A 25411-nucleotide genomic window follows, 5' to 3' on the forward strand; every position below is an offset into this window, starting at 1 on the left:
TATTAATCAATAATGGATGTTCAACAGAACACTACATCCACGACAGAAAAGATCGAACCATGAATGGCAATGTGATATGCTAAAAAAAACCAACACCTCAAAATTTAAATGCTCAGGTCATACTCGGTAGCAGCAAAAAAAAGCCCAAAAAACAGAAACAACAAAGAAAAACAAAACCATAAAATCGGAAATGAATCTGCATCTTGAATGCTCTATGTGGCTCTTGACCTGCAACAGAGGCAAAAAATGGGAAGGTAGAAAATAGGGGAGTTGTACTCATCTGGCTGATTTTGTACTTCTCTAGATGCTGCGTTATATATTTGAATTTCTCCTGCCTGAAGATAATAAAAAGATAACAAAACTGGTTTTTCCCAGTTTTCCCCTCCTCTCCTTCTTTTTAGTGCAAATTTCTGGCTCTGCAACTGCAAGCCCTGAGATTCTCCGCTCTTTCACTGGTCATCAGTGATACTCAGAATAATATCTGTGAAAATGGCAAAGATAACTTATGTTACACCTAGCTTTTGGCCTTGGATTGTAGAATTACTGGAGTAAAATGACTTTACTTTCATCCCTGTTCTTGATGTGAAAGCTGCCTGCTGATGTTTCTTGACAGAGTTTAAACATCAGATTACAGACTGCCTACAAAAGACACCTTGTCATTCCCTCCTCCCCACCACGTGCTTTTTAGAACATTAAACACAAATCAGCCAAGTACAGGATCAAGCCAAGTTTTCTAGCCCATGTGTAAATTCTGCATAATACAAACTCCAGCAGCTGGTCTTGAGTGCTGTGAAACCTCTCTTCAAGGTTCTGAGCTTATTAAGGCAATCAGAAAAGAGAGCTTGCCATCAAAGAATCAAATCCTTACTCTCTGCTAATTGCAATGTTGCAACATTGGAACAAAATATATCATAGTTATCAGTGGTGTTGCACACCAATGTGCAGTGCATATGATTCAAAATGCAAAGTAACAATATAGAAATTGTCTATCTACATAAAAACATAGCTTTTTCAAGACCAAATAAACAGCGAAAACAAAATAGCGTTCATGAGTATTTATCATCTAAACGTTACACATCTTCTTTATATTTCTTTGCTTACACTGTATAAACATTCAATATAACCAAAGTAAAAACAGTGAACTGATACCTACTGCCTGATAAAAATAAGTAATAATATTAGGTTCATGCCAGTTTCAGTGTTCTTCCCTGCAAAGGTGCCATATGTGTTCATTATTAAGATCAAGTATAGCAAGAAACAGTTTTGCCATACAGTTACTATAATGTAGCTATTAAAAATTAATAAAGCCTCTTTGTGAGTCATCAATTCAATGCCAAGAGACAAAAGGTATTGCTCCAACTATTTCTAAATGTCTAGGAAGATATCAAAACAATATATCTTTATCACTATTTCTCCATATATTATCCTTTTACTGACACAGAATTTTGGGAAGTTTTGTTCTCAAAATCTTTTCTTTTAAATCACAAAATATTTAACAAAGTAGAAATTAAACTATTCCATACTAGAACGTCATTTAATAACAATTGAGAAAAAAATCTTTTTCACCTTGGTATTATCAGTGGAGAGCCACATTTTAATTTCCTGACAGACAAAAGATATTACCAGCAATACCTGCATAGATGCTCCTTCCACCCTTGCAACACAGGCAACTCTATCCAGGAAAGTCACAGTTACAGGAACAGCAACAAAGAAACCTTTAAAAAAGGCTTTAATGTATTTCTTCCCCAAACCCTGAGCCTGTGCCATAGTCTGAAAAACACGAAGGAAAGAAAAAAGGTTGTTATAAGAAATTTGAAGTTAACATCAACATGTAGCAATTCAACACAGAACAATTAAGAATAAATTTATTATCTGTTAGAGTCTCACAATATCCAGAGTGAAAAAAAACGAGTGTGCACATGAGAATGGAAAAAAACCCCAAACCAACAAACCAGAAATCTTCATCAGAATTTAAATGTCTATCCTACAGAACAGAGCTTGATACTTGACATTTACCATTTAGCTATTTCTTGTGATCCTGTGCTAGAAGAAGTACTTGATAAAAATGACTCAATGTAGCAGGTAAGAAAGAAGCAAAGTGATACAACCAGACAAAATTTAATAATGCATTTTGGGGAAAAAAAGCATAATTTTCTCTCCATACACTGGTAATTATTAATTTCTCACCCCCAAAGGTGGATTGTGTTAAGCAAAGGAAAGCTATTTGCAACACATTACCTTTTCTTTATTAAATATTTTCACAAATGAAAATGCACAAATGCATCATTTCCACAGTGGTGGTAACTGCAAACATAAAATCAATTCAAATTGTCACATATATCATGGGGACTCACCATAACACAATGACTGACTCCTTGTTCACCACTACATCACAAAGTTAAAAGCATGTTGGCAGACTAGGCAGCTACATAATGACACATGAGGTGATTCCACTCCAGTTCCATGTATTATACTATCTCCCATCTATTTATTTAGCCCTGAACCACTGAACATGCTTGGAAAATACCTACAAAGTACACTGAAACAATAGCTGTTTGATCACATTAGTCATACCTCTGAAAAGCAAGCTGAATATCCAGGTACTACTGCATAGACACAAGCCTAGGTTATGCAACTGCAGTTTCATTATAAGAAATGCTGCCTATCACCCTCTTAAACTGCTGCTTCACCTAATGAATCCCTGGTAGCCCTCCCTCAAGATCAGCTTGTGAAGTCCCTGCTCCCTCTGTCACTCCTAACTCCAACAGACAGAAGGACAAAACAGACTGTGCCCTGATTTTTCAGTCTCCCACTGTGTTTCTATTCAAGAACACAGAGTTATTTTTCAATTAAAATAATTAAAAACATAAATATATGCAGTTTCATTCAATCCTCTTACAAAGTATTTAGAATTTCACAATATAATCATTTTTTCTTGGCTGCATTTTGAGAAACATGGAAGCGATGAAATATTTGTATGCAGAATATAAACTGAAATCACTCTGATGAAATAGTACTGAAGGTAGTATTTCTGTCATGGACAGAGCTTCTTAATTCCAAATAGCATCAAACTTAGGAGAGAAAACGCAGTTCTACAAAGTAAGCCATCTGTGTATTCTTCAATAGAATTCTTTATAGATATTAATAGCTTTGCAATGACAAGACCTGTCTTCTAAGACTATTACTTCTGACATTCACCTTCAAAAGCTTTAATTATTTTTTTAAAGTGGAAATATTTCATCATCTATAACTTGTTCATAAATTCAAATTTGCATACTGCTTATAATTCGGTCATTTTCTTTCTGAACATTTCATGAAAACATTTTCAGTTTGCATCAACCACTTCTACAAATAACTTGAAATAGGCTGTGAAACAGAACAAAAGTCTCACCATTTCAAGAAAAAAGCTATAATGGTTTACTCTCAGCTTATAATTTAAGAACTTGTTATTAGAATCAATCCACCAAAAGAGACTATTGCCTCCATCAGCAGAGCTTCACCTTTGGAAAATACACCACATAAAAATAGAATCTCTAAAAATCAGGGTTTTGTCTACCTTCTAACTACACCACTGCTGGCACCTTAATACCCTTCTCTCAACCTATTTACTTTGAACTTTACCTCTTGAGTTTTCTGGTTGGAACTCTACTTCTCTGCTATGAGGTCTGGCATCTCAGACCTCTCAGACTCCACTCTAACAGCAATGTCTGCCACAAAACACCATTTGGAGACCTTACCCACAAATATATTCACTATATTCTCTAGAGTAACTTGAGCAGGAAAACATTGTCTGATACATGTACCACAATATGGCTGGTTTAGGAATATATTTTTTTTTCATTCAGAAATCAGACAACTTTACTTCTCTTAAAATTCCTCAGAGTCAAACCTCTTTTTCAGTAATAATGAAACATAAAAATTCATCCCATCCTTTCTACTAAATCCATGGACAGATCTTGTTATAAACTTCTTGCAGAAGCCCCATGATAGTATCTACAGAAAAATCTAGTATCTGAAGAGAAGTAATTGGTCAGACAATCCACAGGAGACCAACCATATGCTTCCTACAACTACAAGCTAATTAATAGTGACAGAGAATCTAGCAGCCAGGTTAAAACTGCTAAGACAAAATGCTACATTATCAGTACACCACTTGGACAAGGTAACACCAGCAGTATTAAGCAGCTATGGACAATGCTGGGAATTAAAGTCTACTTTTGTGGGTTTGAACACATGCAGAATTCTATGGCACAATAGGAAGAACATGAGGGGAAAAGCACAAGCAGCACCCCTACAAGCAATCAATTTGCAAACCACCAAAACCAATAACAGCTCAGGTGCTGAAGGACTTCTCTACTTGCCCTGAATTTTCTCCTCTCCTCCCCTCTCCTCTCAGCAACTATCAAACCACTGGGTTCATCTTTCCTTTACACCAAAATGATGAATCCTTCATTTATAATGATGAATCCTTCATTTATAATGATGTGCTACATTCTGAACTTTTGCTGGTTCCCCACCTCCCATAGCAAAGGACAGCTTTTCCCCACGGCACAAACTGAGCCAGCCTGCAGAAGCCTTTCTTCCCTAAAGACAGTAAACATTTGCACACACATTTCAAATAATTTGAGAAGAACTATTTAAAAACAATCCACCTTTAACCTTAAGTCCTTTCATATAGCAAAACATTTTCAACACAAAGGTAAATTACTATATGTCAGTATCTGACTTAACAGTGCACACATTTTTGCCATGTCTGTTCCATAAGCTTTCCCCTCTAAAAAGCACAGACAAGTAAATGCACGTGCAGAGCTGCCATGCAACTGTTGACAAAATAGTTCACCACCCAACTTCCAGTAAATGGGAAGTTACCCCTCACTCTTTTCATATCAGGGGCTTCAAGTTGTCTTGCACTGCTACAGGGGAAGAGCTGGAACATAGGCAGCAGAAAGGCAGTTTGCAGCATTACCTTCTACCAATGACTGGACATGTGAATGGATAATCCTCAACTGATAAACACTGATGAATTAAAATGTGCAGAGTTGTCTTTTCTTATACTTTGATAGTTGTAGGAGAAAAGAAGGGGAAAAGGTAATGGTAAGCATTTACCACAGTCACAAGAAAGAATTTAGGGTGGTAAAGGGTAGACACAAAAAAGATCCTTAAAATTAAAAGAAAAAATTTGGTTGGAGTTTTTTTTATAAAGAAAACATAAGACAGCCATCACTCCTAAAGATAATATTCTGCTCTTAGACATTTCTAAAACATCTGTAGATTTTAAAAGCATCATGTTTCTGGAATGAAATTCTGAAATACAGTGCAGTGTCTGGTTTATGATGACAGGTTTCAATGCGTATCAGTGAGGCAAGCAAAGTATTGTTTGCTGAAAAAAATAATTTCTCTAACATATATTTCTGGATCTCTGCCCAGTTAGACACCTTGAATAAGATCAACAAATCACAACACTTAAAAGATGGGGGAAAAAAAACCAACAAAACCAAATACAAAAGAAAAAAACAAACCCAGAATAAAAATATTTTAGAGATGCATATGCTTTTCAGCATTTGTAAGTAATACTTGGTTTAGGGAAAAAAAAACCGCACAGAATACAAACTTCAAACAAATAACCTTGAAAACTTGTTTGAAATGGAAACATGGACAAGAAAAATCCAAGATCAAAAATGCTAGCATATAGCAGGTCAAAGCATTAAGAATTTCACATTGTGCAGCTCAGAGATTAAGGCAGATGGAGCACAGCATTATCTGGACTGAAGTATTTGGTGCACAAAAGGTCCAGGGATTATAATGAGCCTCTTGTGGGTACTACAACATATGGAGCAGAGATGCTATTTAGATAGTTCTCTATGTATAAAATGTTTATTTTTTCTTACACTTGCTTGCACATTAGAAGACACTGTTTATCAAACAGCCTGCAGAAAATCATCAAGCAATTCAGAAAGCCCCAGGTTACAATATATTTGCAAAGCTAGGTACTTAAAAATTACCCACAGAAGTATGATAGGAAAAATAGCTGTAAAAACAAGGCATTAGCAGTCATCCGCAAAGGAAATAGAATGGCCCCTGATGTGCTTCTACAAGAAGGCATGTGAGGGAACAGGAAGGAGGGAATTACAACCTATATGCAAAACAACTACCCTACGAAGGCTGCCCCGTTAGTTTGAAATGACCTATTTGATCTTGTTCAGGAATTTGTAGCTATATTATATTTAGTTCAAGAATCCATTGAAACAACCAACTTCTCTGTCAATCACAATATACATTTTTCTATAAATCAATGGCATTACACTAGAATTCAGGATATATGGTTTGAAAATAAAGAAGACTTTCATAACAGAAAACACCACAACACATGAATAAGCCCAATTTTACTGTGTCCTATGAAACATAAAACTGAGGACAAAAGCTTTTGTTTTAAGACTGCTCTAAACTGAAGACGAGGTTATACCTAGCCTAACAACCATGATTAACAGGACATCACTCAGTATCAGAATTCGTGTGATCTTTTTAACACATGCTTTTTCTACAATTTTTCATGATATGAGGCCAGAGCTAAATACTGCCATGCAGCCTGACTCATTTCCCACTTTGGTTGTATATTTCAATAACTTTTACACTACAGTGATTATTGTAAGGGTACAAGTATGCAGACACTACAGTGATTATTGTAAGGGTATAAGTATGCAGACTTTTTAGTAGGCTGATTTAATTCACATATATTTATCCAAGTACAGGCTTGGACACGATGGTGATGAATGCCACAGAAGAATCAAAACAGACTAGCCCATGTAAGCTTTCAGTTAAAATAATCAATATAGATCAGTGCATTTAAGACTTCATTTAAAAATGCTATCTAGTTCCAGAAGGAGCTCTCATTTATCCTTCAATAAAGCCAATTCTATCCTGGTATTATTTCACCATAGTGGTAACGTGTCTATTCAGTTAATGTATTTATACTCTGCACAGGTTTTACTCATCCTATTCCTCCATCATATTACTCTCCTTGTATCCCCTAGCATTCAGACATTAAAGAACACCCCTCTAATTGTGAGTTTGGAAATATCACAGGTCATGGAAATGACTGCTGCATTACTGAAGAAGCAAATCCAAACCTAATCTACAGTTTCAGCAGCTGCACAGGTATGCTCTGCTGTTCTTTTTTCTTTCCTCTAAATCAGTCATTTTGTCCTGACACCCAAATGTTTTGCTTGTTCCAAATACAAAGCAGCAGATTTTGCTAGCTTCAACTCCATTTTGTACCATTTTCTTGTGCCTTTGCTTGAATTCAAGCAATTACAATTTCCATGTAATAGCTCCCATCCCTATGAAATAAACAGAATTTTTCCAATATAGCACAATAAAGAAAAACAACAATAAAAATCCATTTTTCTAATCTTCTCAGTGCTGTAACATACATAGAAGTTCCCAGAAGCAGACAAAACCAGATCAACCATAATGAGCTTTCAGCTCACAAACCAAATAGAAAAGCTTAAACCACAACAATCGTCAACATAATCAGTCACAGAATTATTGCTGGGGGCAAAAAATCAGTTCAATGTAGGACTGATTCTTCTTTTAATAAAATATTACTATCTCCCGTCACTGGGATCTATGTCATGTACAAAGGCTTAGTTCACATGTTGGTTGTAACTGGAAAATAAGTCATATTGCTTATTCTTACAAATTAATTTTGTGTTTCAAGTACACAAATTTTACCTTCGTGGACAATCTTGTATTTCCAAACAAAACATTTCACTCTTCAACTGTAAAGCAAAACTGGAAGAAAACACAGCTGTAGACCAAAGTTACTCTCAGCAATCAAATTAACAACTAGTTCGGGATGGCAAGTAATCAGCCACCCCTCAGTTCTGAGAAGTTACTCAGGATTCCATTTTATACACACAAGCATCAAGAAAAGGAATTGCAATTTTAAAAAAAAAAAATTGTTACAAATCAGATTTTTTCCCAGCACTTAAAACTTCAGATGTAATGAAATATCTTCCAAGTACTATCACACAGGCAACTGGCAGAATAACAGTTCTTCTAACACAGAAGTTACAATATTTGGTTTTATTCGTGTTTCTGCACCTTCAAAGAAACTAAAAATCATTAATATATACTGTACATAATGGAAAGTACTAAATTACATCAATTTTTGGAACTCACTTAAGTGAGCAACATAATGCGTTCAGCTTCTCACAACTGAAAGTTCTGTGTTGCTTTCAGCCTAAGGATTCAATGCCTGCAACCAAAGTTAATTCTCTAAATAAATTTTAAGTGTCCTTTGTAAACAACTATCAGCTGCTGCTATGTTTTGCTCTCAAGCAGACTGCGTGAATGAGGAGTTGCTTCAAAACTTACTGAATTTGTAAATTATATTTATGGTAAACAATAGAATAACCTTTGAATTTCAATAAATTTGTACATTTATCTAGTCAGCTCTCTGGATTCTTTTAAGTACCATGGAACTGTCATGTTAGTTGTGGTTATCTAGAACGAAACTTAGGCAAAAACAACAACAACAACAAAGGAACATTCAGTTTTCACCAAAATACACAACCTTACGTATTCAGATAAGATTCAATGAGTAGCCTAAGAATAGAAGCATTCAGCTTCAAACATTAATATTGTCAGAAACAAACTCTTCTAAAAGGTTTTGCTTTTGGATTAAGAAGAACTAAGTTCAGTACAGAACAGGAAAGTTTCTTCTAGCCTAATGAAAAGTCAAATGAATACAAAAACAAATTAATAGAAGAAACAAGATTCTCAGCTATGAATCTTTAAAGCATGCCAGTATGCACTGAGTATATGAGGACAGAATAATAACTGAAATAATATTTATTATGGTATGAGAAAATGATGCCAAAAGAAAGAATAGAAAATGTTTTTACTATTTGAAAGGTATTTTAACCATTTTCAGCATGCTTCACAAAAATTACTAGTTCTCCCACAATTACTGTAAAAACAGCTTTGTGCATCCTTGTTCAAAGCAGAGAAATTGGGACTGACTCCCCGACAGAACATTCTCGTGAAAACCAGCAGTGAAACCTGATGAACCAACTACTTACTATCTACTGTCTGGGGCATAGTAATAAAGCAACTGTATGAACTAATTATGCCTTCAAAAAATAATTATTTTAACAACTCAGGTTTTATTCTTGAACATTAGAGGTCACTGTGAGACTTGTTAAGAGCAGACCTAGTGCACTCTGACTATCATTCCCCACCATATTGATTTTGAGTCTGGGATTTGTGACAACTTCAACTGCCATGTAAGTTGCTCAGGTCTCAAGAGTAAGCAAAACAACAATCATAAGGATACAGATTTCCAGAAACAGCTGAAATCTGTGGCACCCTAGTCAACTTATAAAGATCTCACCACAAAATTCCAACCGTGACTGTGAAACCGTTTGAATCTGAAAATTGTTGTTAGCATGCTTAAAATATTGTTTTCAGGGATCTGGATATCACCCACTACTACACCATGTGTATAGTTATTTACCACCAGTTCCAGGAGAAAATTTATTTTGGTAACGACATACAAGTTAAATAAAAGAATCTGTAATTTTAAAAGTAAATTAAATTAAAGACTCCTGGAAAATCTCTCAAATGCAGTAGTTTAAAATGTTACATTTCTTTAACAAAATGCATATGTATTCATTTAAAAAGCTGCATATTGGAAAAATCAAGTCTAGTTCTGAAGTTTTCTGGAGAAATTATTTCATTTAACCTGAAAATCCCCAACAGGTTCTGTCTTCCTAGTATATTTTGTTGACAATTTCTATTTTCTTCCTAGCTGAACAATGAACAAGTATGCATGGCGTATGCTTTTAGGGGAGAAAAAGAAAATAAAGATGTGCTGTTACAAGAAAATTATTTAGAGAGTTGTAAAGCAGCTTTGCCTTTTCTGGTACATTGGTGTGCTCAATGAATTCCAGTTCCACAGAACAAGGATGGTAATAAAAAAAAAAAAATGTAAAACTTCTATAATGGAATACTGGCTAATTAAAAGATTTTAGAAGGTTAGAATCTACTTATTGTTCAGCTGCACTTTTTCTATTTAAGCTTTTCACTAATTTCCAAGAAAATTAATTTTCCTTAACAAAAGTAGGAATACCAGAGCGACAAGTGTAGGAACTGGCTGAATCTCTTCAGCTTGAAGCATTGTGGCCTTTATATGGAGAAGCGTGTAACTGAGAAGAGATTGCAGGACAAGCACAAGACATGGAAAAGCAGCCACTTTAGGACAAGTTATATCAGTATAAACAAAAAACAAACAAGCAACAATAAATTCTCTCTCAGATGTCCAGGATGTAGGGTAACAGGAAAGCCATTCCATCAGGATACGAGAGAACAGCCATTAACTGTAGTCCTCATAGGACAAATACAAGATCTGATAGAAGTTTAATAAAGCAGAAAAATACGTTAAGTAAGAACTGCATTCAGTCCAGGACCAAGAGCAGTGCACAGCACAAGTCCCAGTTGCAGACAAGATGCCAGTGAACGGGAGCAGAACGCCGGAGTCGCTCTAAGCCCATTCCCCCGCTCAAGCGCCCGCTGCACTTCCACCGGCAGCCCGGCACGACCGCCTCTGACAGGCGGAGGATGCAAAGAACAGCGGTGCTTCTCACTATCGGCTCTGCCGGCTCTTTTCAATCCAGTCCCTTCCCACTTGAAATAGATATCTCGGTAATCTGAAGGACGAAGAAGGGAAGAACCCAACACCCGACAAGGAAGCAGCAGCGGGTGTCCCACGTGAGCGGCGCTTCCGCCAGCCCCGCGGGGACCATTCCCGGGTTCGCCCCGGCCCGGGGGCGGGGCAGGGGCGGAGCAGAGGCGGCACCGAGCGCTGCCGCGAGCTCGCGGCCGGGCCCACAGCGTGGCGCCTGCCCGTCCCCGCCACCGCACCTCGAGCCCCCTTTGCTCACGCCCGTCCCCGCTCCCTCCTCCACCAGCGGGCTCCCCGGCCGCTTCCCCGCCCCGGCTCTCCGAGCCCGCCCGGCTCCCGTGGCTCCGCCCGGCTCCCGGCCGCTGCCGCCGCTTACCCTTTGCTCCGTTCCGCGGGGGGCGGGCCGCAGCCGGCCGCGTCACATGACGCGGTGCTCCCGGAGCGGCCGCCCCGGGGTGCCCTGAGGGGCCGCGGCTGTCGGGGCTGCTGCGCGCCTCCAGCTCGGTCGGGCGGCCTGACAGGCTCACCTTGTGCCACGCACAGAGCAGGACAGGCCCTGCACGAAATAAGGTACTTGGCCTGATCCTTTTTCAGCCCGTGTAGTTACAGTTTGAGTCTCCAAAAACTTGAGGATGCTGCGTTGCAGTCGCTGTGTTTTCCTTCAGTAAGGATGGCGATTCAAATGCATAAGGAGTCTACTCTTGTGGCCAGTTGTTGGCAATTGGACAACAATAAATCTGTTTGGATATTCATATGTAATATTGGGAATTCGTAATAGTACAAAGCAATTCTGTACCTTGGAGGTCTTCTAACCCACACAAAATGGCAAGATGTTTGTTGAGCTGATGACTTCCCTAGTGCACACCAGATTTGATGTGGACTGATGTCAGCCACACCTGCTGCACATAGAGCTGGCTGCATTGTACTGCCAGTTCTGGCTTCATGGATGGTCGTTGGGTTTTCCTGGCTGGTGCAGATGGATACACTAGGGCTTGTGTTTTCATTAGTGTTTAGTTGTTTTTATCAGTTGCCATAACAAGTGCAGGTGCCAGTATAGTCTGAAGCAGGAGGTTTTTCCACGTAGTTCATGTACCTTCAAGAGTCAATGGGCAAGTTCATAGAGGGAAAATCTATTACAGATTATCACACACTTAGGAACAACCTCTGGCTCAGGGAGTTCCTAACTGGATGCTGTGAGATTCTTCTACTAGTCAGGCCACTGTTGGAAACCAGTGTAAGATGACATCTCTGCCTGACTGTGCAGTCCGTTATTTGCTGTTTATAACTATAATTAGTTTATAACTAATTATAACTATAAATGTTATTTTTAAGCTCAAATATTAAATTGTTTATAATTTAAATGATCTTGACGTTGAGGCTGAGCTACAAAAGTATGAATGCATAGTTGTCTTTAATCCAACCATGTCTTTTTACAGAAATAAAATATTTCCACAGTTGTTGAGATAGGAGTCAACTATCTTAGAAGACAGCGCAGTAGAGTACTTATTAATAAATTGAATTGGAAGGCACACTGTAAGACCATTTTTAGTACAAGGACACATAATCTATAAAATTTCTTGTTACACACTATTCCAAACACAACATGCCCAGCCTCTTGTAAAATCCGAATCTTTCAGCAATGCTTACTGCTTTTAATGCTTTGGGGGGGGTTGAGGGGGAAGGTGGCTCATGGTGATGGGGTTATCCCATAGTCATTTTGTGCCCGGAATTGTCACTGCCCTAACCGCCTTCCCGCTCGCCCCACCCCACCACGGCTCCGGGGATATTGAGATGGGTGAAGGAGGGCCCGGGATCCTGCAGGGGTTGGGGCGAGGGCTGCTCCTTCCTTCCAGTGGGGGACTGAGGCAGTAGCCACGCAACATGGTGAGGGGATCTGACCTGAGATCCTATTGCCCTGTAGGGTTTTTTTTTTGTTTCGTTTTGTTTTCATTTTACTTCGGCACTGCGACCAGGGCCTGCCGGCTAGTTTCCCTGCTTCCCTGCCACTCGGGAGCTCATAGCCCCAGCGCGTGTGGTGCCAAAACCCGGGACCGGGAGCGCCTCCCGACAGACCACTGCCCCTTGCGGCTGCTCCTCTGTGTTAGGCTCCGAGGCTGCGATTCGCTGCGGTCTCTACACTGCAAGCCTGCTCGCCTTTTCCCTGTTTCCCGGCCGTTTGAGGGTCCAGAGCCAATGTGTGGGGTGCCACTGAGACTGGGGCTGCCCCCGCCGGGCCACTTCTCTGCGTGGTAGCCTGACTTCATGACCAGCCGCTGCCTGTGAGCTGTGCAAAGGAACAATCACCCATCCTCCCCTCCGCCCAAGCTCCCACCATCCCCTCAGGAGGTTTCCCAAGCCCACATCGGAGTGCCCCTGAGGCCACAGCGGAACCAGCGCAGGCCCTCTGCCTCGCCAGGAGCCAACAGTGCCTTGCCGGCTGTGGGCGTAACTCCACCAAAGGGGAAATCTCTTGACGGGCGAGCAAAGGCTGTTACTGGGTTGTCTGGTTTTTGTTGTTGCTGTGGTGGTTGTCGTTTGTCTGTCTTGTTATATTTTTTATATACATATATATATATATATATATGTAAAGAACTGTTATTCCTTTTCCTATATCTTTGCCTGAAAGCCCCTTAATTTCAAGGTTATATTAATTTGGAGGGAGGGAGTCATATTTTGCATTCTGGGGAGGTTCCCGCCTTCCTTGGCGGACACCTGTCTTTTAAACCAGGACACGCTTAAAGCATTTTCACGAAAAAAACAGAATTAGGTTTGGTGTGATTTTGTTTTCTAAAGTACATGATTTGATATGTATCACTTGATGCCAATATATTTGCTACCCAGAGAAAACCAGTGATTGTTACCCTCTTTCACTTTTTGTTTTCCCTTGACACATTTTTAAATAAGCATGACCTTTACAATCAAATAAGTCTTACTAACTTTGTTGTTGGTTAACTTTTATTTAATGCATTCTTCAACACATTTGAATAGTGTGCTCTCTTTAGGATTCTCCAGGGAGGTTTTCAGTGCACTGTGTAGAAATTAATAGAGTATTTGGCCACTGCTGTCCACAATCTCCATTTTCATGTAAAAATTTTACTGTGAAACCTTCACACATTGTTTACAATATTGCTGCAAAACACAATATTGTCTTTTTAATTGTAACGTTAGAGAAGCACCTTATGGGAATGTGCCTCAATATTTCCATGCACTTGAAGCTGACAGTATGAAATAATTCCCACTAAAACTCTTGAGCTGAAACTCTTTTCAGATTAAAGACTTTTGCTATAAACCTCACAAGATCAAATCATGGCTTATCAGTTCTCTTCATTTTGAAATCAGGTGTGTGCTAAGCAACTAGCAGGAAATGCCCATTCTTACTCTATTTAGTTGTGGATAAAGTTAAATTTATCAAAGCTGATACTAAAGTTATGAGCTGCAAATGATACATTACCAATGTTTGCACCATTTTATTTTTCTTTTTTTAAAATAAGTATTCCTACCACAACTGCATTAGTACCCAGAAATAAATGAGAGGGTTTTTTGCTTTCAACTCTAACAAGGAGGTACTGAAAATGTTTTGCTGCTTCTATGCTTTGATGCATCTGTGACTGAAATAAAGAAAAAGCGAGCCCTTTTCACCCACCTCTTCAATTACTTTTCAGCTGAGAGTACCATTACAGCATTCTTGGAAATCCACAAAACTTTTGCAATACAATATCCATTTAAAAGACTCTCAACAGACTGCAGCAAGCTTTAAGCTAAAAACACATTTAGTTCAGTTTCCTCCAGATTAATTTCATTTTGCATTTTAAGAGCACAGAAAACCTATAGGAGATATTCAAGAACTGCTTTGAGTTAAACTCAAGTTCCTTACGTTTGCAAATACAACTATCTGTAGGGTATTTAAGGCATTTTTATCTTCCTCCATATAGTAAAGGAATTAATTTTTGAGTGGTGTTGAGTGTACTGCTCTGAGGGAGAGTGTTTTGGAGGAAAATACTTGGCCAGGTCCAACCGCCTCAGAGCACAGAAAAGATGCAGTGAAAAAAGGGCACAGGATCAAAAAGTCTGATTGCTTAATGGATATTGCAGATAAACACTTTGTATAGTCCAGCTGTGGCTTGAAGAACTTGTGGCTCAAGGGCAGCAATCAATGGTGTGGCACAAAAGAATGCAGTAAATCTTAAACTCACTATTGTACTGGAAAAAATATGATTGCAGCATCTTCAGTATTGTATTATTACACATCTCCATTTCATTACATGACTGGGAACCTAAATCCTGCTACCTTTGACCATCACATACTGTTCATGTTATGCCTCATACACACTGAAACACAATCTGGTCAGAATAAAGTAGGTTTTGCTTCCAGTTGGTCAGGCAAGCCACAGAGCATAAAACTCTGTAGTGACCTCTCCATCAGGGAAAAAGAGAAGAATTGAAACATAAGAAATTGTCAGTGAAAATAGCATAATTTCTGAAGGCCAGAAAATATATCTATGTATATCAATAATATGTCAGTAAATTATGATAGTCAACTTAATTGTGTTGGCTTTCCTCAAGGAACAGTTATTGCACTCATATTTTTGCATAGGAAAGAAGAAAACAAACATGATTTGCAAAGTCAAGAGTCTGTTGTCAACATAGGTAAAGTCTTGACAGGCTCATGAAAGATTTTTCAGTTCAAATTTAATAATTACAGAAAAAAGAAAATAGTGCTATTACAAGGGGAAAAAACCCATCTCTATAATAGACAGCTAAAGTTCTTATAACAATTTCCTAACATTCACCTCTCTGTCACTGGTGTTTTGCTCACGCTTCGATTGTTTCCACTCTTTAGATGGTTTGGTTCTGTGTGATGGGAGTTGTTTGCTTTGTTACCCCTGCAACTGGCTTTTCCCAACTCCTCAGGTCAGTGTATTTTTAGCTGACCAACAGTGACTTGTTTACAGCCCTGAAGTTGCCAGTGTCATCTTGCGCCTCCTCCCTCTCCTGTCATTCCAACACTGTAATCCCCTGCATTGCATTATTATGATAAGGGCAGAAACATTTCATTCTACCAACTGCTTATTACCATTTATTATTACATATTATGGTTGTATCACACAATTATATAAAATTACCAAAAAGTAAAACACAGAAACATAGAATATCTCAAGTTGAAAGAGACCCATAAAAATCTTTGAGTCCAGCTCCCCACTCCTCACAGGACTACCTAAACTAAAGCATGTGACTAAGTTGTTCAAATGCTCCTGGAACACTGGCAGGCTTGGGGCTGTGACCACTTACTTCCCTGGGGAGCCTGTTCCAGTGACTGACCACCCTTACAGCGAAGAACCTTTTCCTTATGTCCAATCTGAACTTCCCCTGATCCAGCTTCATTCCATTTCCTCATGTCCTTGTGCCTAGCACTGGTCACCAGTGTGGAAATCAGTATATTACACAAGTACCTCCTGATCATTATAAGATTGTTGTTACAGGTAAGCAAAGTAAAACAGCTGCAGGAATGCTAAAGCAAGCTCAGCACAGCCTGACAAGTCCAGAGGATTTGCAAAATCAGTATAAAGTCCATGTTCTGCTGCTAGCCATAGCAATAATGTATTGCCTGAGCTACTGGTCTACATGGGCCCTAAGTATTTGGAAATGTGAAAGTAACTCAGCCTAATATTACTTATTGCTAGATAGTCTTCAATATATTTAATCAATTTAGCATCCAATTCTTCTATATAACGTGTAAATCCTTATCTCCCTTTTAAGTGAAGAGCAGAGGTTACAAAGGTTAGTAGCAAAAAACAAATGTAGAGCAATTATTGTAGATTAATGATTATTAAATGCTTAGCACAAAGCAGACAACATTTACCTTACTATTACATGCAGTACATTCTTTCAGTAGTGTCAGATTTAAAGGCTTAAATTTACCTGTATGGAGTAAGTATTTCTGTGCCGTCCTTTCTGATTATAAAAGCTTTTTTCTGAACCATTTCTCCTGTACATGCATTTTAAAGGTGTGTAATTAACTGGTTGCAAGTTGTTAGGCAGTTGATGAAGTGTGAACAAGGCGCTGATTTGTTTTCTTTGCTTACATGTTTCCCATAATACTCTGATGAGAGCAGGATGTGAAGGCATTTTTACCCTTTATATTATTTTTTCTTTGTTTCATCAGAGTAAGAATTGGTTTGTGAAGCCATTTGCAATTCCTCAAGTTCCATTAAATATTACTGTCTAGGGAAGCCTAAATCAAAAACATAGTAAGTGCTACATGAACACAGCATTGCTGTCCCTGACACAAATAACCAGGTTAAGGAAGTACTTGTTTCTGACTGTGGCAGTGCATCTGACCACTCTCAGCTTGTTGTTTAATAATATGCTGTTTTTGAAGACTAGACAATTCAGGAACTGTATCTTGTTTGTTACTCAGTCCTCCCCCACCTATTCACTTTTAACCAGAGAGAATAATAATTGTGTGGGGCAACCCACCCTTCAACCAAGGAGCAGGGAGAGAGACATTTTAAGACAGTTTCATTGCTGGGGTCTCACAAAGGCCCCCATTGTCTACTCTTTGCAAAGGTGTCTACCCTGGAGTGTTTGTAGTCACCTTTATTTTAACATTGTTTCTAACAAGCATAATTGTCGCGGTTTGAGACAATAATAAATAGCCTGCACCGTGAAAAGTCCATCCTCTTATGCACGTACCCCTGAAAAACTCTCTGAAAAACCCTACCCTTAATTATACTGTATTAAGTAAAATCAGCATGAGAGGTTTTCAGTAAGTGAGTGGGAGCTGAATTAGAAGTAGGGGAGCAGGCTGAGAGCTACCGAGACAGAAACAACTGAAAGAGCAGAGGCATGAGGAAATAAAACCGAGGCGTGCATGGCAGAGTGTATTGAAATGGCAAATAATAGCCTGGAGGAATTGGTGGGGGACAAGCAAGCAGAAACGTAATAGAAAGCGTGGATGAATACGAAAGACAAATGGCAAAAACAAAGAGCCCTTTATAATAGGCAGGAACAATTAACCTGTGTAATCACAAAATCCTGCTGTGACCGAACTCCTGTTCAATTAGTGAATGGACACATACCCCAAGCGCAGCACTTTGAAGAGTACGGCAACATTTTCTGTCTCTTGTCTCCAACTCACACACCCCCGCCCCCCCACGTCAGTCAGCAGCAGCTTGTGTGATATCTTTGTTTTCTGCACAAGCAACAGCAGTGCCGGCCACAGACAGCGACGGCAGCACACGCCGGGTAATCAGAACCTCCCTGCGAGCAAACCCAAGACCAGAGGGGCAGCTGTAATTAGTTCCTAGTCAGCACCATTAGTTCCCAGAGGCACTATCAAATCATTCTTTAAAGGTTTTCTTTATTACTGCTACACATAACTTCGTTGATTTTTTTTCTCATCTATTGTTACTGTAGAAAGTATAATACAATCTTTACTAATATATTTTAAACAAGTATGTGACAGTGTTACAGGAGAACGGTGGGTGTCACTGCTAGGGGCAACTGGCATCTCCATTTCCCTCTATTTAGTATGTACTTTGAGGACCTTATTACAGGTTGTTAGGTCACCATGTTCTGAGCATGTCTTGTTTGCTGAAACAATTTTTACTTGTAATAGTATAGCCTGGACTGAGTTAAAATGTTTTCTAAATTACATCAGCACCATCTAAATCCAGAATCTTCAAAGAATAACTAGATGCAGTCTTTTTGAAACCTCCCATGGGAAAAATTCCTTCCAAACACATGAAATTAAAGCCAATAAATGACTAAGGCATCAGATGCAGAATTGAAACACTTAAATCCAGAGTTATGGTCCTACTGCTCAGCTGTTGTATAACCTTGTGGATAATTCCTCATTTGACCTGCAAGTTCTTTGTGAAATACTCCTTTCCTGCAAGCTACAGTTGCACATATCTAAATCAGAGCACTGAACAGAGGAAGCTTTTAAATTTGATCTGAATTACCAGAGAGTGACTTATACTTATCCCAAAGGATCAGGATAGTCAAAACATCTAACTTGTTTTAAAATAGCAGGATTTAGTGTACAAGCACCAATGTGGTTAGTGAAGTCTGTAGGGAAGGAGAAGATTTTGATCCCAGTTTCCTGCTCGCTCTTTGGTTTCTTTCTGGATCTCAGGAGTTTCTAGGGTTAATCCATACATCCCAGATTGACTCCAAGTACAAGAAAGATATTGACTGCTGTGGCTAAGATGTAAAAGAGAATGGTAACTTACTCCTGTAATTTACACAGCTCCTTCTTCATTCAGAGTGCTCAATGCATATTCTAAAATTTCCTGCTAGACCTCAGGGGTTGCAGACAAAATGAGTCGTTTCCAAAACCTGATCAGGTTGGCATAAAGTTTAGCTATGGTATTTTGTAGGAGGCAATTCTCAACTGTATAGCTTAATTTCATACCTCTGAGTCATATTCATGTTCTTCAGATAGAAATTTTGAGTCCTTAGGGACCTCTTTTGTAAAACACCCAGTCTGAAGTTAATGAGTTTATATGAGGATACCTGAGATAACATTGATTATATGACTGAGTGAATGGAATTGGGTCTCTTCTTGCCATCTATTCCCTCAGTATCTTTACACACACACACACACACATACATATATACCAGTAAAATCTCTGGGTTTAACTTACTTGGCCATTCATCTGTCTGACCACTTTTGTCCACCCAACGCACCCTGGTCTGTCCATTCTGTTGGGGTTCTGTTCCTCGGACAGACAAACTCCTTCGTGCCAGCCCTACCCAAGCTACAGGACAGCAACAGGCAAAGGAGACATGATGGAGTTAAGGCTTTGGTTCACTTGTCACTGTCTGCTGGTCACACCAGTAAAATACAATGTAGTTTTCAGGAGCACATAAATTCGTCAAATATAATGTAGCCATTTTTTACTATACTGCATTTCAGTTCCCATCAGTCAACCTTGGAGCCACTTGCTTGAGACCTGATGTAAGATTTTCCTTTCAATGAGAAAAGGTCTCTTTTCCATTGCATACTTGATCATTTTAAAACATTTTATAGACTCATATTTTCAGGCCTTCATCTTGACATTCCTTCATGAACCACTAAAGCTGAAACTCAAAAAAAGCAGCCTCATCAGGAGCTAAAAATATGAAACTTAATGGTAGAAATTAGGGAAAGCAATGGAAATTATTCTAAAGCTTTTCCCAGACTTCAGTTACATGTGTGCCTATATCCTCTTGCCTGAAGGCATTGCAGCGCAGGTGTTTGGGTGTTTGGGTCTCTCATTAAAATGAATCTGAGTGATAGCATCACCTTAAAAACAGCCATGCTTTTAATTTGTTTATATTTGTAAATTCACAAGTAAGCTTACAGGGTTCATTTTCTTTTGCAAAACTTGTCTCAGATGTCTGTTAAAGCTCATACACATTGAAACTTTTAAGGCTTAGCAAAAAATAATTTGGAACTCTAAGATCAAAAGATTATCATCTGAATCTAATGTCTACTTTTTAGCATCTTAGAAAACTGTGAAAATTTGTTCAGTTATGGCCAGGTGAATTCTTCAGTAAACAGGTCAATAAAAGCATATAAATCCCTTGCAGGGAAACAAATGTTGTAATATACCCTGGGTTTATATACTTAGGGCTAGCTCTAGTACCAACTACAAGTACCTACACTTTATGTTTCTGCCTTGTTTCCTTCCCAGCCCCAGGAATGCACTGGCCTGATGGAAGCACCCATGGGTCCTCAGAATGGCTACTCGGAGCTGCCTGGTTTCCTTAGTCAATACTAAACCTGCAGGCCAGCTGTGGCTGGAGTGGCACCATTGCTAAGGCTCACGTGCCTCGGTGCACTCAGGTGAAAGAGTCCCAAGTGCTGTGCCAAATCCCGCGCTGATGACAGGCACCTGCATTAGCTCTTTCAATGAGCTGTGCGCTGTGGTACTTTGCTGCTGGTGGTGATACAGGCAATGTCTTATTCACTGAAATGTTCACCCACGGAGCTACACAAGTTGTGAAAGCTGCTCTCTGACTCTGCTTCAGCAGGCAGCTTTTAAATGAAAAATGAAATTATCTAGGCAGAATGCAGGCAGGTATGTAATCAGAGTGTCCTGCTCCCCCCAGAAACACATGAATGGAATCATGCTGTGTTTGACAATATAGCAAATTGCTGATTGTGTCACCCAAATGGAGAGAGCTGTACAAGGGGTGCTTTACCCTGTGCTGGTAGCCTGTTAATGAGAGCATTTTCATGTGCCGGGGAAGCTGTAGATAACAGAATACAGCAGAGTTTTTTCCAATGAGAGCAACCAGCACACCACATGTACAACAACTGAGACAGAACAAGACATGCAACAAGGAAGAACAAATGCACATCTACATTCTGCTGGGTTTGATATTTGTATGGGTTTAACTGGGAATCTGTGTCCCAGGCTCACGAACTAATACTTACTACATTTAAAATATATTACATATAACAATAATACATGCCTACTAACCTCGACATAATTAATAGCACATAGTATTTAACTTATAATTTGGGAAGGGACTACTAATGCAGGTTTGCCCCAAGCTGTGGTATGGTCTCCACAACCTTGACTACATTACAATAGTCTCAACAATGGTCAAAGATTTACCTGGAAACTGCATATGGATTGGCCCCAGAGGAGCTGAGTGCTTTAACCATGGGACTGCTGTGTGAAAGAGGAGGTACTGCCTCTCCTGGTCACATTTGGTTAGTGTCTCCCTTCTAGGAGGAATGCGGTGGGAACTATTAGGTTGAGCACTGCAGACTTGCATGTGAGCTAAATGCTAAGCTACTTGCATAGTGCTGACACCAATACGCCTTGGCCATGGCAGTTTGAAAACCTAGAGAATGCTAAATGCAAAGGTATATGCTCATACAGACTTTTAAGTATCAACAAAGAAGAGTGAGGTCAGGCCTTGTACTTCTGGATCTCTTACTTGAAAACTTTCAATGACTACATATACCAGGTGCCAGTTGAATACATATATCCCTTCAAATGTCTTGCATTCAATATACTGTGTATAATTAGGTAAATTCAATAGCTTTCTCCAGGTTAGACTGTTCTGTTCCAAGTTGCAGTGCTGTAAGTCCAAATAACTGCACTGAATCTGCTTGTCAAACCTCTTTTTTAAAATCAGATCGAGATGACTGACCCCAGTTCTGTAACTAAGCCACAGCATGAACTATTTCTTCTAAAGAGGTAGTTTGCATAAGGAATGCATAATTTTACAGATTTTCCAAGTGGCTGAGACCTAGGTTTTAAGCAAGGGGAAAATACCAACCTCTGAAACATTAAATGGGAACTTTCAAGCTTATAACATACAGTAAAATATTTACTCTTAAAGAAGAATAGTGAATATCTTGTGGCTTAAACTAATTTGCAAACACTAAAAAGTCCAAAGCCTAGAAAAACCTATCTTCCATAAATACCACTACAGATTGTCAAAGTACCATGAATACTTTGTGCAGTTAGTATGATGATGGTAAAGGATCTTTATACATCTTGGTTGAAAAGTGAAACAATATATCCACTTGTTTTGTGTCAGGCAGGAAACACATTTTCATATGATGCACAGAGATTATAGCATGAACTAAGATTAAATATCAGAATAAAATTCCTGTATTTTCTGGATAACACTGTAAATCATATGCACTGAGCCCCATTACAACTTTGATTGGGAGACTCTAAAATATAAGCAATCAGCTCTGCTAGGGAAAATTCTGTGTGTGAGGACAAAATACATATTAAAGGTAATAATTCTACAATGTTGGTCTTTTAGGGATCAGCATATATAGGTTTGAAACTTTGGGGTTGTGTTTTTTGGGGTTGGGCTTTTTCACCTCTTTCTTTGTAGATTGGTGTGCAATCAGCATGGGAATGTAAGAAGTTTTCTGAATTTGGGACTGAAGAGGTAAAAGGTTATTATTTATTTGATTCTTCCAAATTGGAAATAAGTACTCTGAAATCTGTGGAACAGCATCCAGATGAATCCAAACTTTTGCTTTCACAAAGCTACTCTGATAATCATTCAGTGGCATAAAACATGTTTTTCCAGTAATGTTGTGTGTAATACTTCAGTGGTAATTATTGAATTTGGTGAATTTAGTACACTAATTGTGCTTTTACACTTATCAATTTACTTCATGTTTTACATGATGGGTTTTTTCCAAACACATCTGAGAAATGTGTGGATTATAATATGCCACATTGATCTCATTTATTTCTGACAGCTTAGAAAGAATATTAATTCCTTTATGTTGCTTTCTTTTTACTAATTGTATGCAGTATATCAACAAGTCTTTTTAAAATTCTAATGTATAGCATCACTTGATTTCAAATCACATTACAGAAATAAAACACAACTATGTAGTAATTGCAATTTTATGCTTCAATTCTCTACCACATCCGAGCATTTCAAGATTAGTCTATTGAAGATGATTGCCTCTGAACTATCTGATTGTTGATGGTTTACAGAGACTTCACTTTCACCCCAAGTATTTACCTGATCATATACACCTTTTTCATACCCTTGTTAGATACAGTAGAGGAAGGGGCTTAAATAAAATTATGTTGGTTGTAATCTGCCTAAAGCAAAAATATTTTAGTCTTGAAGTTTAAATACTTTTGTTCCCTTTCTGTGAAGAATTCCAATTATACAAAGAACTAAGTGGGTATTCCCAAGTATATAATGCATAAACCTACCCAAAACCCCTCTTATTAATAAACCACTACATTTAAAACAGCCTTTAGTCTGAAGAGACAAACCAAAGCAAAAAGTGTGAACATAAGTACTGGAAAACATAACTTTAAATTTATTTTTGCTTAAATAATTTTATAAGGTCATTAAAATAATAATAAACTATTTTTTGACACATTCTCGTAATACCTTCATTATCCACCATGAATCCCTTTAAAACTCATTTGTGCAAAAACATATCTCTTTTGAAGAACTCAACATACTTGCAGTATTTTTCTTTGGATACTGAGAACTCATACAGCAATGTACTCAACTTAATAACCTGTTCACTCCGCTATGGAGTCAGTATTTCTGATATGTTGTTTATTCACCTATATTCTGGCCCTTCTATGCCATGATTTCCGGCTGGAAATATGCTTAAGGATGGGAGCCTGTCCTTTTGCTTGCATTGCACTATTCTGACTGTGCTGTGCAGAAGCATCATTTAATAGGCACTTACTGAAATGCAGGCAAAGCAGGCGAGGCAGAGTGTTCCGTCTTTCCCTGACTGCTGTATGTCCTTGTCAATATGTTGCTCTACAAGCAGGGCATACAAGACACCTACAGAAGACCTGTGAACGAGCCACAGCAGTTTGGTCCAGATAAAAATAAAACCAACTGCAGCAATACCCTTTGTTAAGTGCTGCTGACTGAGTTGGAGCCCGGCTGAGGATTCAGCACTGAGATTAAAAAAACTGTCATTTTCTGACATTGTTAAATAAATTACTTTTAGTGCTGCTAAATATGTTATACAAGAACAGCATGGCATGATGCTTTCTTGCCTATAAGATCCTGCCTAACTGCAAGCATTCGCACACATTTCAAGGCACCACTTCTAAACTGGCTCCTCAAAAGAAAGACGGGGGCGCAGAGGCAAAGTTAGCCTGCTGGGGAGTGTGGTGCCCAGAGGCACCCCGGCCATGCGCTGAGGGAAAAGCCCGGAGCGGGCGAGGCGAGAGCTGCTCGAGCGCCTGCCGCAGCCTGCAGCTCGGGCGGAGCAGCCCGGACCGTGCCCCGGGGCAGCCCGAGGCGAGGCAGCGCCCAGTGCCGCCGGCCGCCTCGCAAGCCGCGGGCCGCCTCCTTGCCGGGCGCCCGCCGAGGCCGCCCTCGCGTCCGCGCGGCCCCGCCGTCACCCGCCCGGCCCGTGCCGTGCCTGTGCCGGGCCCTGTGCCTGTTCCTGGCCCTGTGCCTGTTCCTGGCCTTGTGCCTGTGCCTGTGCCGGGCCGTGCCGTGCCGGGCCGTGTGTGACGGCCCCGGTGGAGCCCCGCGCGTGCCCCCGGCCGTTGTGGAGCCACAGGCGCGTGGTGCCCGCGGTTCTGTTGGCGCCCGGACGCGGCGCTCAGAGCTGCCCAACCCGCTCCGGGAGCAGCAGCACGTCCCGCGCTGGGAGCACTGCGCGTCCCTGCCGCCGTGTCCGAGGTTCCTGGCCGCAGCCACTGCGCGCGGCGACCGTGTCTGCCTTAAGCTTGTCCTGGTCCTCTTTCTTTGCCTTGCCCTGGCCCTGGTCCTTACCCTCATCCTCATGCTCATCCACATGCGGAAGCCTGCCTGCCGGTACTTCCTGCTGCTCGTAGCCCCCAGCAGGGCCATGTCGTGGCAAATGCCGCAGATGAGAGTCGGGGGGCCCCCCCCTCAGCAAGAAGTGACAGCAGTTGCCAGGCGGCAGCAGCACTTGAGGGCAGCCCTGTGCCGCCGCCAGCGGTGCCTCGGAGCTCAGTGAGAAGGTCCAGGCCAGGCTGCAGCGCACGGCTGCCCGCGGCAACCAGGCCTGGCTGAGGCCGTGGCGCTGGTACCTGAAGTGAATCAGCATCGATGGTTGAGACAGGAGATGCAGATGGTCAGGCAGTCGAACAGCTTGCGCTGGTAGTTTGTGCAGCTGCAGTCATACAGGTTTTGAAGAGTAGTGGAAGGAGCCGTGAACAGCATGGCCTCACCTGGTAGTTGAGGCTGTATTGTGGAGGTAGTGGGCCTGGAGACCTCCCGAGGTCC

At 40.1% G+C, this 25411-nt stretch overlaps 1 protein-coding gene across 5 annotated transcripts in view; it reads right to left on the bottom strand.

The window, feature by feature from the left end:
- The window catches only part of IMMP2L (inner mitochondrial membrane peptidase subunit 2), a 426547-nt gene extending 401472 nt beyond the window's left edge, over nt 1-25075 (bottom strand). Inside the window, exons 1-2 of one of the 5 annotated variants that reach the window (XM_048300487.1) lie at nt 24935-25064; nt 1633-1770 (exon numbers count right to left, since the gene is read on the bottom strand). In XM_048300487.1, the coding sequence (XP_048156444.1) occupies nt 1633-1770; nt 24935-25012 (216 nt within the window). In that variant the 5' untranslated portion in view covers nt 25013-25064. Of the gene's footprint in view, nt 1-1632; nt 1771-4966; nt 5074-11060; nt 11135-24934 lie in introns of those variants that run through there. The other 4 variants (XM_048300489.1, XM_048300488.1, XM_048300490.1 and 1 more) reach the window with 4 other exon arrangements.
- Nucleotides 25076-25411: the final 336 nt, after the last annotated feature.

The sequence above is a fragment of the Corvus hawaiiensis genome, chromosome 4 (genome assembly GCF_020740725.1).
Source record: "Corvus hawaiiensis isolate bCorHaw1 chromosome 4, bCorHaw1.pri.cur, whole genome shotgun sequence".
Taxonomy (NCBI): Eukaryota; Metazoa; Chordata; class Aves; order Passeriformes; family Corvidae; genus Corvus; species Corvus hawaiiensis.